The sequence below is a fragment of the Neoarius graeffei genome, chromosome 13 (genome assembly GCF_027579695.1).
Source record: "Neoarius graeffei isolate fNeoGra1 chromosome 13, fNeoGra1.pri, whole genome shotgun sequence".
NCBI classification, from domain to species: domain Eukaryota; kingdom Metazoa; phylum Chordata; class Actinopteri; order Siluriformes; family Ariidae; genus Neoarius; species Neoarius graeffei.
This window is the reverse complement of record NC_083581.1, coordinates 52464329-52477408: the sequence shown is the minus strand read 5'-3', so window position 1 is coordinate 52477408 and position 13080 is coordinate 52464329. Positions and strand designations below refer to the sequence as shown.

The following is a 13080-nucleotide window of genomic DNA, read 5'->3' as shown; positions in this document are numbered from 1 at the left end:
CTTGTTATGCCGCCGGCTATTGTCATTCGAGTCACAAAATTTAATATTAAATATTTCTGACAGCAAAAAAAGTTGTGAACGTAAATTACATCCACTATGTCATGTATGTCCGTTGCCGCGTCAACTGTGTTTACATCCTCGACATTAATGCAGCCATTACTGCTGCCTGTGTTGCCAGATTGCGCGGTTTCCCGCCCAATTTGGGCGGTTTTAAGTGCATTTTGGCGGGTTTTGAACATATTTTGGGCTGTAAAACGTCAGCAGTATCTGGCAACATATTTTTTTACTTAATACAAGAAATTAATGGATGCCAACATTTTTGCCAAAATGGTATTTTATTTTCCATTGTTTAGGCAGCTTCAGCATCATACTGTGAGATTCTGTTCAAATTGTTTTTTTTTTCTTCTATGAAGCCTGAGCCATTTATTTTATTAGTTTATAATTATTGTTTAATTTAGTCTTCAGGAGAGACTGCCTGCACACAGTACTAGTATTAATAGTTTTTTTTTCTTACATGAAAGCTGAGGCATTTATATTCTATTTTAAGGTAACTTCATGTTGTGCTGTGAGGTTCTCTGTACTTTAACTTTTGAACCAACAGGTGCATTTGGATAAGTAAAGCCTATTTTTCTGCATTTTTGTAGTCCTGGTAATCTTTTATGTTGGTAAAGTTGTTTATAGGACCATTTCTCAGTGTCTGTTTTTTTAATCAATAGTTTTTCAGTAATAACTTAATATTTAACATATCACTCCATTTTAAACAACCCCCGTGCCTCCCCCATAGTCTCCAAAATTTCTGTGGGAAACACTGGCGTGCGTAACAACGCTAATCAAGCTTAAGCTAGACGACCCGCCTCAAATACCCGTCCCGGGTAAATGTTATCCCAATTTTAGATGGCCTGTTCCAAACCATCCCACCCCATGAAAAATTCGTACTTGCATCTCTATGTGTGTGTGTGTGTGTGTGTGTATATATATATATATATATATATATATATATATATATATATATATATATATATATGAGTGATTCCATACTTATGGGTACTGAAATGGGGACATGAACTTATTTTTAAAAATTCACCTAAAACCATTTCTTTTTTTACCATCAGGTCACAAAACATGTAATCTTTAATGAATGATATGTTAAAAGATAACTTTAATTTTCTGAGATGTAATAAAAACATATTTATATGCCAAAGTCAAGCCTATGAGTTCCAAAATGATGTCTGTTACATTACTTCTGTTACGATTGTCCATCTCGCGTCTGTTACAAATTAATTACAATCTAGCTATATACCATGTTAATCTTATTGAAAGAATGTGTATGTTTATTCTACTACACATGTTTATTAATTATATTTGCTAAAACATCACCTTCCTATGTTTCAAAAAGTAATTCTACATTGTTAAAATTGAGAATATACATGTCCACAACACTTCTGTTACGTTCTGACTTTGGCATATAAATATGTTTTTATTACATCTCAGAAAATTAAAGTTATCTTTTAACATATCATTCATTAAAGATTACATGTTTTGTGACCTGATGGTAAAAAAAGAAATGGTTTTAGGTGAATTTTTAAAAATAAGTTCATGTCCCGGCGGCACGGTGGTGTAGTGGTTAGCGCTGTCGCCTCACAGCAAGAAGGTCCTGGGTTTGAGCCCCGGGGCCGGCGAGGGCCTTTCTGTGTGGAGTTTGCATGTTCTCCCCGTGTCCGCGTGGGTTTCCTCCGGGTGCTCCGGTTTCCCCCACAGTCCAAAGACATGCAGGTTAGGTTAACTGGTGACTCTAAATTGACCTTAGGTGTGAATGTGAGTATGAATGGTTGTCTGTGTCTATGTGTCAGCCCTGTGATGACCTGGCGACTTATCCAGGGTGTACCCCGCCTTTCGCCCGTAGTCAGCTGGGATAGGCTCCAGCTTGCCTGCGACCCTGTAGAAGGATAAAGCGGCTAGAGATAATGAATGAATGAATGAATGAATGAATGAAGTTCATGTCCCCATTTCAGTACCCATAAGCGTGGAATCCCTCATATATCCCTGCATGCTTTGCGTGCATTATGTCTGCCGCTGGCAGACATTTTACCATTTTGCACCCTGCTGTAAATTATTTGTACCCTGCTATTCTCCCAAACTTTGAAGCCCCTGCTGCAGAGATAGATACTCGGATCGAGTTGGGTCGCGTTACTGTGAAGTGTATAACATAACATAACAGATGAAAAACTTTGCAAAAGTTAATAGGGTTTTACTTTTTTCTTCTGAGCAACTACAACTAAGAAACGAAAAGGCCAGACGAGAAATAATCTGCTTCTATACTGTGTATTCTGTACTATGTTCTGATAATGTAGTTTTAATTACTATTCTTAGGTCATCACAGAGGCTCATTTCAAGTCTCCATATTGTAATCAGCTGTTATCAGTATCATTCTGTGTTGGCATGGATGACGGTGCTGTTTTTGAAGAGTTTCTGCTTTTATGATGGAAACTCTGTGTTAAGAGATGAATATAAAAAGTCCAAGAGGAAGACATGAAGAGACACCAGTAATGATACAGCTGATGGTGGCTAGAATAACATCAAGATAGCTGTGGGATGCCACGGGAAGAAGTCGTGTTCTTTTCGGGGGCCAGGAAGGTTTTCAGATATGCCATAATTAAATAACTTCACACACGTAAGTTCCTCTGTCTCACGCACTGAATGTGTGTGAATCAGAGGCACTAACGTGTGTGAAGTTATTTGGCCAAAAATGGCAGCGTTGCAAAATACAGTGAAAAAAGGGGACAGGAAGGCAAGTAGTGAACAAGTCGAAGCCGTCATGGCAAAAGGGGGCAGAGACCCCAAGAGTTCACCACTGAGAACCTCATGTGGAGCAAATTTAATAAAACTGTATTAGTGTATTTGTTTACTCTGCACACTCTTATACCCATATAAGGTGAAGCGGCTGTGTTTGCTGGAAAAATTGCATAACTTTTACTTCACATTACATCCCCGAACTTGATATTTTCATTGGTATTCTCATGCCCACATGGTCTTGAACCTTTTACCCCCTACGATCTCCAACTTCTGGCCTGTGCTGTAAGAAAAGGGACTCTAGGGTTGGGTAAGACAGGAAGTCAGCACATCACACTGGCATGATGCACTGTGGGATTCTGCACTTCCCCCTTTCACTTTGACTCCATTAGAGGATTCACCACATACGATAAAATGACAATGATCATGATTATTTATGCACCTAAAACCTCAAAGTGATAAAGGGTAAAAGCTGAAATGGCATTCCTTTAACTGTTTCACGTATTTAGACACAGATTTTTGTGACACAAAATGCAAACCAGACATCCTTAGAAGGCATGATTCTGTTTCTTAGCATTTTGTAAAATTGCACAGAGCTTGCACTAAATGTACAGGCTGTCCAAATCATCAGGACGATTCTGGTACAAAAAAGTCGCATCGAGGACGTGTCTTCATGTAGCTTGTGTGCTTATCGTTTGCTTTGGTCTACAGAGTGGCAGAAAGAGGAAGCAACAACGCTGACTCACTAGGTTTCACACACGCCCTTGTGTCGCTTACAACATCAGGCCAGTTACAACACTTCCTTTCTCTGCCTGTTTCTTGCTTGCTTTGCTGTGAACTGTACAGAGGCCAAATCTCTGTTATACAAGATTTAAAGTGCATATCACAGGTAAATTCAGGCGCAAGATCAATGTAATTCTCCTATTTTATTTAACTTTGGTCAAATATCTGTCACATTTTGCATTTTGTGCATTTTTTTTTACCTTGCGCAATACGAGAAAAATTCAGTTGAAATCAAGCCATTTGAGGCGAATTGGTCCGCCTCTGAAAAAACTTGCCATATTTGGATTTCCCGGCAAACACTGATTTTCGTGACGTCACGTGCGGGACGCCTCCTTCTGAATCCTACGTCAGTGCTGGTTTGTTTATGAGAAAACGACCTGGTGGTTTGCTGCAAATGTCTTCAACGTTATCACGTAATTATTAAAATGGTTAACAGATGTATCGTAGGAGGGTGTAGCAACACCAATCATGATGGGATTAGTACTCATCGTTTCCCAAAAGACCGGACAATGAGAGAGAAATGGGAGCGCTTCGTGCGAGGCACCCGGAAGCGAGGACCAAAGCAGAGCCGAGAAAAAGACCAAGAAAATCGGCAGTTCACAAGTTGACTGTTGACAGGGTAAGAAATAAGAGAGACTATACTCTACTCTAAAGGCTTGAGATCTTGGGGCCTATCAAACACATTAAATGTATATACAACCCTGCTTCGCCGATTCTATGTGTGTAGCTTATGAAATCTTTCTCCTACAGTAGTCAGTGCTCTTCTAAATGAAGAAATATATAAATACATAATAGTAATTAGAAAAAATATGATTTATGTAAGAATAGATAGATGAGCATTGATACATGAATCCATGGGTTTAGAAGCTCAGGCGACAATTCCATATTTCAATGCAAAATCGCTAGCTGCTAAACTTGGTCTACACAGACTGTGCACTGAACCCATGCAAGCTCTCGCAGCCTGCTGGCGGATCCGCACGTGACGTCACGAATCTGGTTCCAGACTCCTTTGGGATTTTTCCAGACGCGTGTTATTTTATTTTTTTCTTCTGTAGACAGATGGCCTTGTGCAAAATTACCCTTCTGGATGAGTGTGTAAAGGGACATTCTTTCATATAAAAAAAAAAAACACGAAATTGGTCCAGGATATGCACTTTTACCTTGCCCATATCACATAGGCTTTGATCAGCCTGCATTCATTATGTTTTATTGCATCATGTGTGTTTCTTTCTCCCATCTCTGTGTAAGTGATGGTTTATACTGGGATTCACTTACATGGGTGTCAGACTGGTGGGTACAAGTTGAGAATACTTCTGGAATGACACATTCTATTCATGTTGAAAACTTTGACACGTGCACATGCTTGAGTACTTGGAGAGAAAGTTATATAATTGCATTGTGGTTTTAACAGGCGTGGGTTTCATTTCAACATCAGATGGGGCAGACTAATGTATACTACTGTGAAGTGTGTTTGCATGTCTGTGTTGTGATACAGAGAGGGGTTTATGAGTAAGCATGGCAGGCATTGACACACTCGTATGCCTTCCTCAGAGAAGTTAACTGCACTCTGTAGATATCTGTGGTGCTGTGCATCAGCCACCCGACTGGTTCCTGAGGATGTGTGTTCAGGTGCGTACCTGGAAACGTGACCCTTTAATCAAATTTTAAACAGTAAAGCGTAAGCAGTGAAATATTCCCTGATCACCTTCAGTACTTTCAGTCTTCTATAGCAGTGTTTCTCAACCATTGGGCCGCCATCTAGTGACGCGCCATCTAATGGGCCGCAAAATTTTTTTCAAGTTTGAAGCCAAATACTAAATAGTTCAGGATGTCGTAGGGTCCCAAGTCTGGTAGCTGGTTTACCGTATACTTTTCAAGTGGAATAAATAAATTTGTGGGTAAATTAAGAAGAACAAGCCTTTATTTTTGTCACATTTAACCCACTCGCATGCACACACACATGAACAGAGAGAGAGAGCGGAATAAATAAATACATTTGTGTGTAAATTATATGGATCTGTGATGCCTGCTGGAAGAGAAGAGCAGGGAGGATTGAGAATCGAGCAGCTGTGGTTTGTTTACAGCCAATACTAAAACTTGTAGTAAAAAAAAAAACAAAAAAACTTAAATCTGTTGATTATCTGTTAATTATCTTCACATTAAGTTAATTAATAGGATGCATAACTATTGTTTTTGTATTTAGTTACAGCTACAATAGGATCAACATTGATTTTATTAATGTCAAATTTAGCTAGTAAATTTTTCTTTCAGAGGAAAAATCCTTCTTTGTTAGCGTGTAAGGATCTAATCCCACTGAATGGTTTCTATATCCACTTCTTGTGAGTGTACTTCTTGGTTTTAATAACTTGCTTGTTTGCTGTACACAAACATGGCAGTAAGTTCTTGTGTTAATGCACCAGACTCCACTTTTGGATCATTAATCCCTTTTGACTGAGAATGCCCTGCATGCAGGGTTTGGCTTCTGGCACATCCATACAGTTTTAAATACAATACCTGCAATTAAAAACAGTTTGTTTTATTGCATTTATTTAATTCCTGGGCTCCCATCTGCAACAGGGAGTGATGTTGCATCCCATTAACACACTTGACAGTAGATTATTAGATTCTAATAGAATAGATGAGACAAAATAATTGGGGATCTTTTTGAATGGGCCCCGACTCGTTACAAGTATGAATACAGTAGAAAAGATTGAGAACCCCTGGACTATAGGCTGTGGATGTCTTCTCTAAAATGCTTTTGTGATATGGTCTGTTAAAAATCTTTTCCTATTGTGAACTAAAACTCGCATCAAACAGCACGAGCGAGCAGATCAGGTTTTGTTTGCCTGCATTCCGTGTTTGCTTCTTCCATGGCGATATTATTATATTATTGTATATGGATTTATTTACAGAGCTTAGTTCCACTTAATAACTCCACATGAGTAGTCCTTGTAGCCTTGTAGAGATAAATGCTTGTTTACTAAAAAGTTTTTCTTTTTGTGAGGGGACATTTGTGAGCAAATGGGAAATATAGGTATTAGTATTAATTAGTATTAGTATGAAGAGAATAAAGACTTCACATGGAACCCATAGGCTATGAAGGATTAATTCTGTTTTGAATAGATCACAGAGTCCATTTGAATAGTTCTCTGAGGGTGTCACTACGCTTTCAGGTGATATAGGCTAGCGTGACACGAGCGCTGACTGTGGGTCTTTGTGTAATGGTGACCTGCACTTTGGTGATGTAGGCAAAGAAAAATGTCTTGTGTGTAAATCCTTGAGGGTGCATGAATGAAAGAAAATGGTCGTTCCTGGTCTATTCTGATCTATTCAGTGGCTCTCATTAGTAAATACAGTCCTGACTGGCTGAATGATAAAATTGCTGAGGTAGATAAAGCTGACAAACTAATTTTTAATCAGAATCATCTTACAGTTTACAGTAACTTCTGGCTGAGTGCAACTTACGTTCTTGCATGTATTCAGTTTACTTCAGAAAAATGGAATTGCACATTCAGCTGAGGCGGCTGACTATAAGCTCAACTTCCGTGCACGAGAATAAAAAAGGGGTGACGGAAACTATTGTATCCGATGAATCTGAACTTGTGGTAGTCTGAAAGTTTTATGTTTTTTACTGAGCATCTGTAATAGGAGATGACCATTCACTCCACTACATGCATTCAACAGACGCTCTTATCCAGAGCGACATACAACATACCCAGAGTAGCCTGGGGAGCAGTTGGGGGATAGACGCCTTGCTCAAGGGCACTTCAACCATTCCTGCTGGTCCAGGGAATCGAACCAGTGACTTTTTGGTCCCAAAGCTGCTCCTAAACCATTAGGCCATGGATTCCCCCACACTACACAGCTTATATAATAAGCGACAAAGTTTGTTTGTTTGTATTGATCTAACGTCGCCATTTCTCGGCGGATTTTCACCAAATTTGGCAAGTAGGTCGGGGGATGACCCGGAATTATGCAGATATAAACAAAATTCATGTACGGGCCCCAGGGAAGTCCCTGGGTTGCACAACATCCACCCACCCCCTCCCTCAATGCCTTTCATGTTACATATCAACACAAACTCCCAACAGATCTTCACTAAACTTGGCACGTAGGTACAGGAGATAGCCACAATTTGGCAGAACTCAGAAATTCCATATTTGGTCCCCAGAGGGTCCCTGGTGGGCCCCTGGGTGGTGGATGTTTGGATTTTTGTTTGTCTTGGGTTAACATCACCATTTCTCGATGGCTCATCAACAAATTTGACATGGAAGTCTGGGGGCGACCCAGAATTTTGCAAAACCCGGGCAACGCCGGTTAACCTGCTAGTATTCTATATCCAAAAGTCCCCTGTTAGTTATGGCCGGGTTCTTGCCTGAACTGATAATCACATCATCAGTTTTTCTCTGGCTAATCAGACCCAAGGTACACCGCCACCACTCTTGCCGGAGCAGGTGGGGGTTATTAGGCGCCTTGCTCAAGGGCACTTTTGGTCCCAAAGCTGTTTATCTAACCATTTGGCCATGGCGCTCTCTCCTCCCCCCCCAAAAAAAAAGTCCCCTGTCTCCTTCCAAACCTAGGCCTATGGGTCTTAAATACCTATATTTAAATCAGCATGTTTAGCAGTGGGACTAAATATGCATGACTTTCCCCATGCAAGTGTGTGACCTTGTGTTTAGGAGCACTAGTTTCTCATTGAGGTCAAGCATGGTTAAATGAAGTCTCTTGAATGTTTCCAATCTTCTTTTAATGGCTTTCTCCCTACGTGTCTCCGTGTGTGCGTGCGTGCATGCGGGCGGATGTGCACGCACGTGCATGTGTCTCCCAGCCTTACTTCTGGGGATCTTCACTTCTGTGATTCGTGGAAAAACTTCTGCTTTCATAAATGTGACACATTATGTGTGTCATAGAGCTACATGGTTGGTGCAGGGACTGGCTTCATAGAAGCTCCAATAGCGTGCAAGCACTGGACCTGTTTAGCTCAGTGTATGTGCATCTATTCCTGGAGCGCCTCACCATGCATCGCTCTTATTGGCCACTTATGCATTTTGGAAATCCATGCTGATTGTTAGTAAATTTCCCTCACTGAGTCAAGTGCATATAAGAGAACTTCAGAAGAGCTATTGAGAAAGTGCAATGAACTTGTCTAGAGTTGTCGGTTACTGGGATTTACAACTGTGTCATTCCTGTAATTCCCGTTTTCTGTTCTAAGAAATGTTCCAACATCATGTTGTGAGGTTCTGGGTATTTAACATATTTTATAAACGTATAGATTTTTGTTAGATTGTGGTTCCCTCGAACTGTAAAGGAATTAGATGCACTCCGCACTCTGAGTCGGCTGGGAGTTAAACCCTGATCTGATTCTGTTAGGTACTGCTGATCTAAGTCTGCAGGAATGGAAGAATAATCACATAGATTACTTCGCAAATAAGTGCTTAATTGGTTAAAACCCCTGGGTGAGAGTCATATTGCTTTTTAAACATACAGCATTAAGAGACAAAAACCCCAGCCAGCTGCCATGTGCTTGCCTGCCTGTCTCTCTCTCTCTCTCTCTCTCTCTCTCTTTCTCTCTCTCAGACAAGAATTTTCTTTCTTTTTTTTTACTGCGGCTCTCTTTCGGTCAAGTGATACAGCAGCTGGGGTTGCCAGGACTTGACCAAATCCCTCTTAATAGGATTTTGGAGGGAGGGTTAATAAGATGAGAAGCAGCTCAGCTGCATATCTGACTCCACACAAGCAAGTTTAGATTGTGAGAAACACACACTCATTTTGATTTGAGAGAGTTTGATATTATGTGTAAGCGGAGACCTGCAACTCATTGTATTTTTTTTAATTATTTTAGATTATTTTAAAAATACAGTGAATACAACAACAAAAAATGATAAACAACAATACAATATTACTGATGATTTTCAGAAAATCTGTCAAGGCATGGAAATATCAAGTGCTTATGTTCATGACTTTTTTTCAAATCAGACACCCAAACACGCAAATTCTAAATTCATTTTGCTTGCCGTGATTGCACAAGGTGAATCATTTTCGGTTGATGTAGAATCGACTCCAAATCTTTGGGGTTAACTCTTACAGTAATTTGCAATGCCTGGAATCAGAGAGATTAGATTAGATTAGATTAGATTAGATTAGATTAGATTAGATTAGATTAGATTAGATTAAACTTTATTGATCCCTTTGAGAGGGTTCCCTCAGGGAAATTAAGGTGGGGTTTACATTAGACCGTATCAGCGGATCATCAGATTAACGTTTTTAAAACGATTAGTGTGCACACAGCAACGCCAATACACGATTCGCGTGCACACAGCAACGCCAATACACGGATACGCTCGGCTCCGCAGGCATCCTGCGCTCCAAATCACTCCGCCCTGAACAGCGAGTGCCCTCTGGAGGGTGCGCACTCCGGCCCTGCGCAGCTCACAGAGCACGCGAGTGAAGCGCACGAGCAGTAATTCGGGACTGAGCCGCTGTGTGTGTGATCTCAGTGCATATCGGGTATGCGCGTCACTTACCACTTGCAAGTGGAAGGATGGCAAGCCTAAAGACAATCATAACTACACAATGGGCAGTATTTGCATCAGTATTTGCAGTATTTTCATACTTTTATACTCTTTAATGAAAGGTGATACAAGGCGGAAGTCCGCGCCGTTTTTCAGCAGTCGCGTCACATGACCAACGCCAGCGAATCAGGAAGGTGGATGTCACAGTGACGTTGTCCAATGAGACGCCAGCTAGAGCTCAGCACAGCGTATCCGCGTATTCTCAATGTTTACACAGCACCGGACCAGACACGATCTGGATTGAATACGTGGACCCTGGCGGATTCCTGTTTCCTGGCGTTTCCAGGCGTTTTAATGTAAACGGACAGTGCATCCGCGAAGAAAACGAGACAGATACGGTCTAATGTAAACTTGGCCTAAGATGACTCCTTTTGGATCAACTCTCAGCAACTTCAATGTGAACTGAACACGGGATGATGTTTTGATTGGACACACAAGCTATACGTATCATGTATTGTAGAAATACCCGTGATATGATATCTTTGTCATATCTCCTACCCCTACTACTGGGTTAAAAAAGTGTTTTAAAGGAGCTGGTTCACCCTTCCCAGAATCCTATGTGCTAAGTAGCAAGTTGCCATTTTCAATGTTAATGATATTCCAAAAACAATCCTCAATCAACAATTTGTCAACATCTCCTAGGCCATAGAGCTCAAATTGTAATGTGCCATTGAAGATATTTTGTCAGGTTTTTTTTTTTTTTAATTCTTTCAACCAATCCATTCCGCTTTCATATGGTTCTGCTGTATTGGATCAGTACCGGCCTCAGCCGTCTCGTGGACAGCCATGAAGGAAAGAAAAGATGAGGCATATTTTGTTCAGAGTTTCCACGTAAGACATGTGGATGAAGCAAAACTTCCAGATGGGTTTCGAAGAGATCGCTAACAGTGACTTTGCTGAGGTTTTGGTGCACAGAGAGCTAACAGTATAGTGGTCACGTGATTTCAAAACACAGTATGTCAACAAAAACAATGAATTGGATTCTGGGAAGCGTGAACTGGCCCCTTTAACTAGTAACAAGGTAACTGATTCAAATAGTTTCACTGCTTGTAGTATTGTTACTGCTCACCAGTGCATAATGAGCATTCTGATCCACATACACGCATTATTAATACAGGTCATTAATTGTCATGCTATGCCATTAAACCAGTTTGGTATCAAGGCGCAAGTTGTGTTTTAAAGTGAGAAAACACTCCTCTCATAGGGTTCCTTCATTCCAGATTGGTTCAACACATTTCAAACCATTAAGATGTTATACAAACTACACAAATTAGCCCAAGATAGTGTTCTCTATTAGGGTAGGAAAGGTCAGTAAACATGACCATAATTGCAGTTAGACAATGCAAGTAGATAGAAAAAAATTAAAGCATTAGTTCTGTCACCATTCCTATATAAAGTGTTTCCATACATTGCGTTTGCCATCAAATGCCAAAAAAGTCAAAGTCCCTCCCGCGCCAGGACCTGGTCTTCCCAGGCAGTCTCCCGACCCACCACTAACCAGGCCCTTAAGGCGCATTAGGTGACGCCGATCTCCACTTCTATAGCCCTCGGCCTCTCGCCCATACAGCTAGGGTTAGAGTGAGGGGCTGGTCCTCTGGTAACCGTGAGAGTTTGACTCCCCACTCACATCTGTATTGCAGCGTGCCTTACCAGATGGCAGTAGGTACCATTTATATGATGGCCTTTGGTATGATCTGACTGCAAGTAGAACTCATGATCTCCAGATTGAGAGGCCAACTCGTGGTCTGCCATCAAATGTACAAACCCCATTTCCAGAAAAGTTGGGATATTTTCCAAAATGCAATAAAAACAAAAATCTGTGATTTGTTAATTCACATGAACCTTTATTTAACTGCCAAAAGGACAAAGAAAAGATTTTCAGTAGTTTTACTGAGCAATTTTAATTGTGTTTTGTAAATGAAGTTAGAATTTGATGCCTGCAGCACACTCAAAAAAAAGTTGGGATGGAGGCAAAACAAGACTGAAAAATTTCTAGGATATTCAAGTAACACCATTTTGGAAGATTCCACAATAAGCAGGTTCATTGGTAACAGGTGACGGTATCATGATTGGGTATAAAAGGAGCATGTACCAAAGGCTCAGTCTTTGCAAGCAAGGATGGGTCGTGGCTCACTCCTTTGTGCCAAAATTAGTGAGAGTATTGTTCGGCAGTTCAAAAAGAACATTTGTCAACACAAGATTGCAGAGAATTTAGGTCTTCCAAAATCTACAGAACATAATATTGTGAAAAGATTCAGATGATTCAGAGACATCTCAGTGTGTAAAGGGCAAGGTCGGAAACCACTGTTGAATGTGCGTGATCTTCAAGCCTTCAGGCTGCACTGCCTGAGAAACTGTCCTGCTGATGTGGCTGTATTCATCACATGGGCTTGGGAGCACTTCACAAAAGTGTTCCCACTTAACACAGTCCACCACTGAATCCAGAAATGCAACCTGAAACTGTATTACGCAAGAAGGAAGCCATTGATCAATTCTATGCAGGAATACTGCTGATTTCTCTGGGCCTGAACTCATCTCAGATGCACTGAAAGACAGTGTACTGTGGTCAGATGAGTCCACATTTCAGCTTGTTTCCAGGAAAACTGGACATTGAGTTCTCCGTGCCAAAGGTGAACACGACCATCCAGTTTGTTATCAAAGAAAGGTGCAAAAGCCAGCATTTGTGATGGTATGGAGTGCATCAGTTCTCATGGCATGGGTGAGTTGCATGTGTGTGAAGGTACCATTGATGCGGAGGCATACCGTATATTGGGATTTTAGAGAGAGACATGTTGCCATCAAGGCAACGTCTCGTCCCAAGAAATCCACACTTATTTGAGCAGGACAATGCCAGGCCTCATTCTGTATGGGCTACAACAGTGTGGTTTCATAGACACAGAGTGCCTGTGCTTGACTGGCCTGCTGGCCTTGGACA

At 40.9% G+C, this 13080-nt stretch overlaps 1 protein-coding gene across 11 annotated transcripts in view; it reads left to right on the top strand.

The window, feature by feature from the left end:
* The window catches only part of rgs19 (regulator of G protein signaling 19), a 151840-nt gene that overhangs the window by 44331 nt on the left and 94429 nt on the right, over positions 1–13080 (top strand). For 4 of the 11 annotated variants that reach the window (XM_060938022.1, XM_060938015.1, XM_060938016.1 and 1 more), the window contains exon 2: positions 3502–3679. The exons of 5 other annotated variants lie outside the window; for them this stretch is intronic. In XM_060938022.1, the coding sequence (XP_060794005.1) occupies positions 3502–3679 (178 nt within the window). Of the gene's footprint in view, positions 1–3501; positions 3680–4015; positions 4193–5175; positions 5203–13080 lie in introns of those variants that run through there. 2 more of the 11 variants (XM_060938018.1, XM_060938021.1) reach the window with 2 other exon arrangements.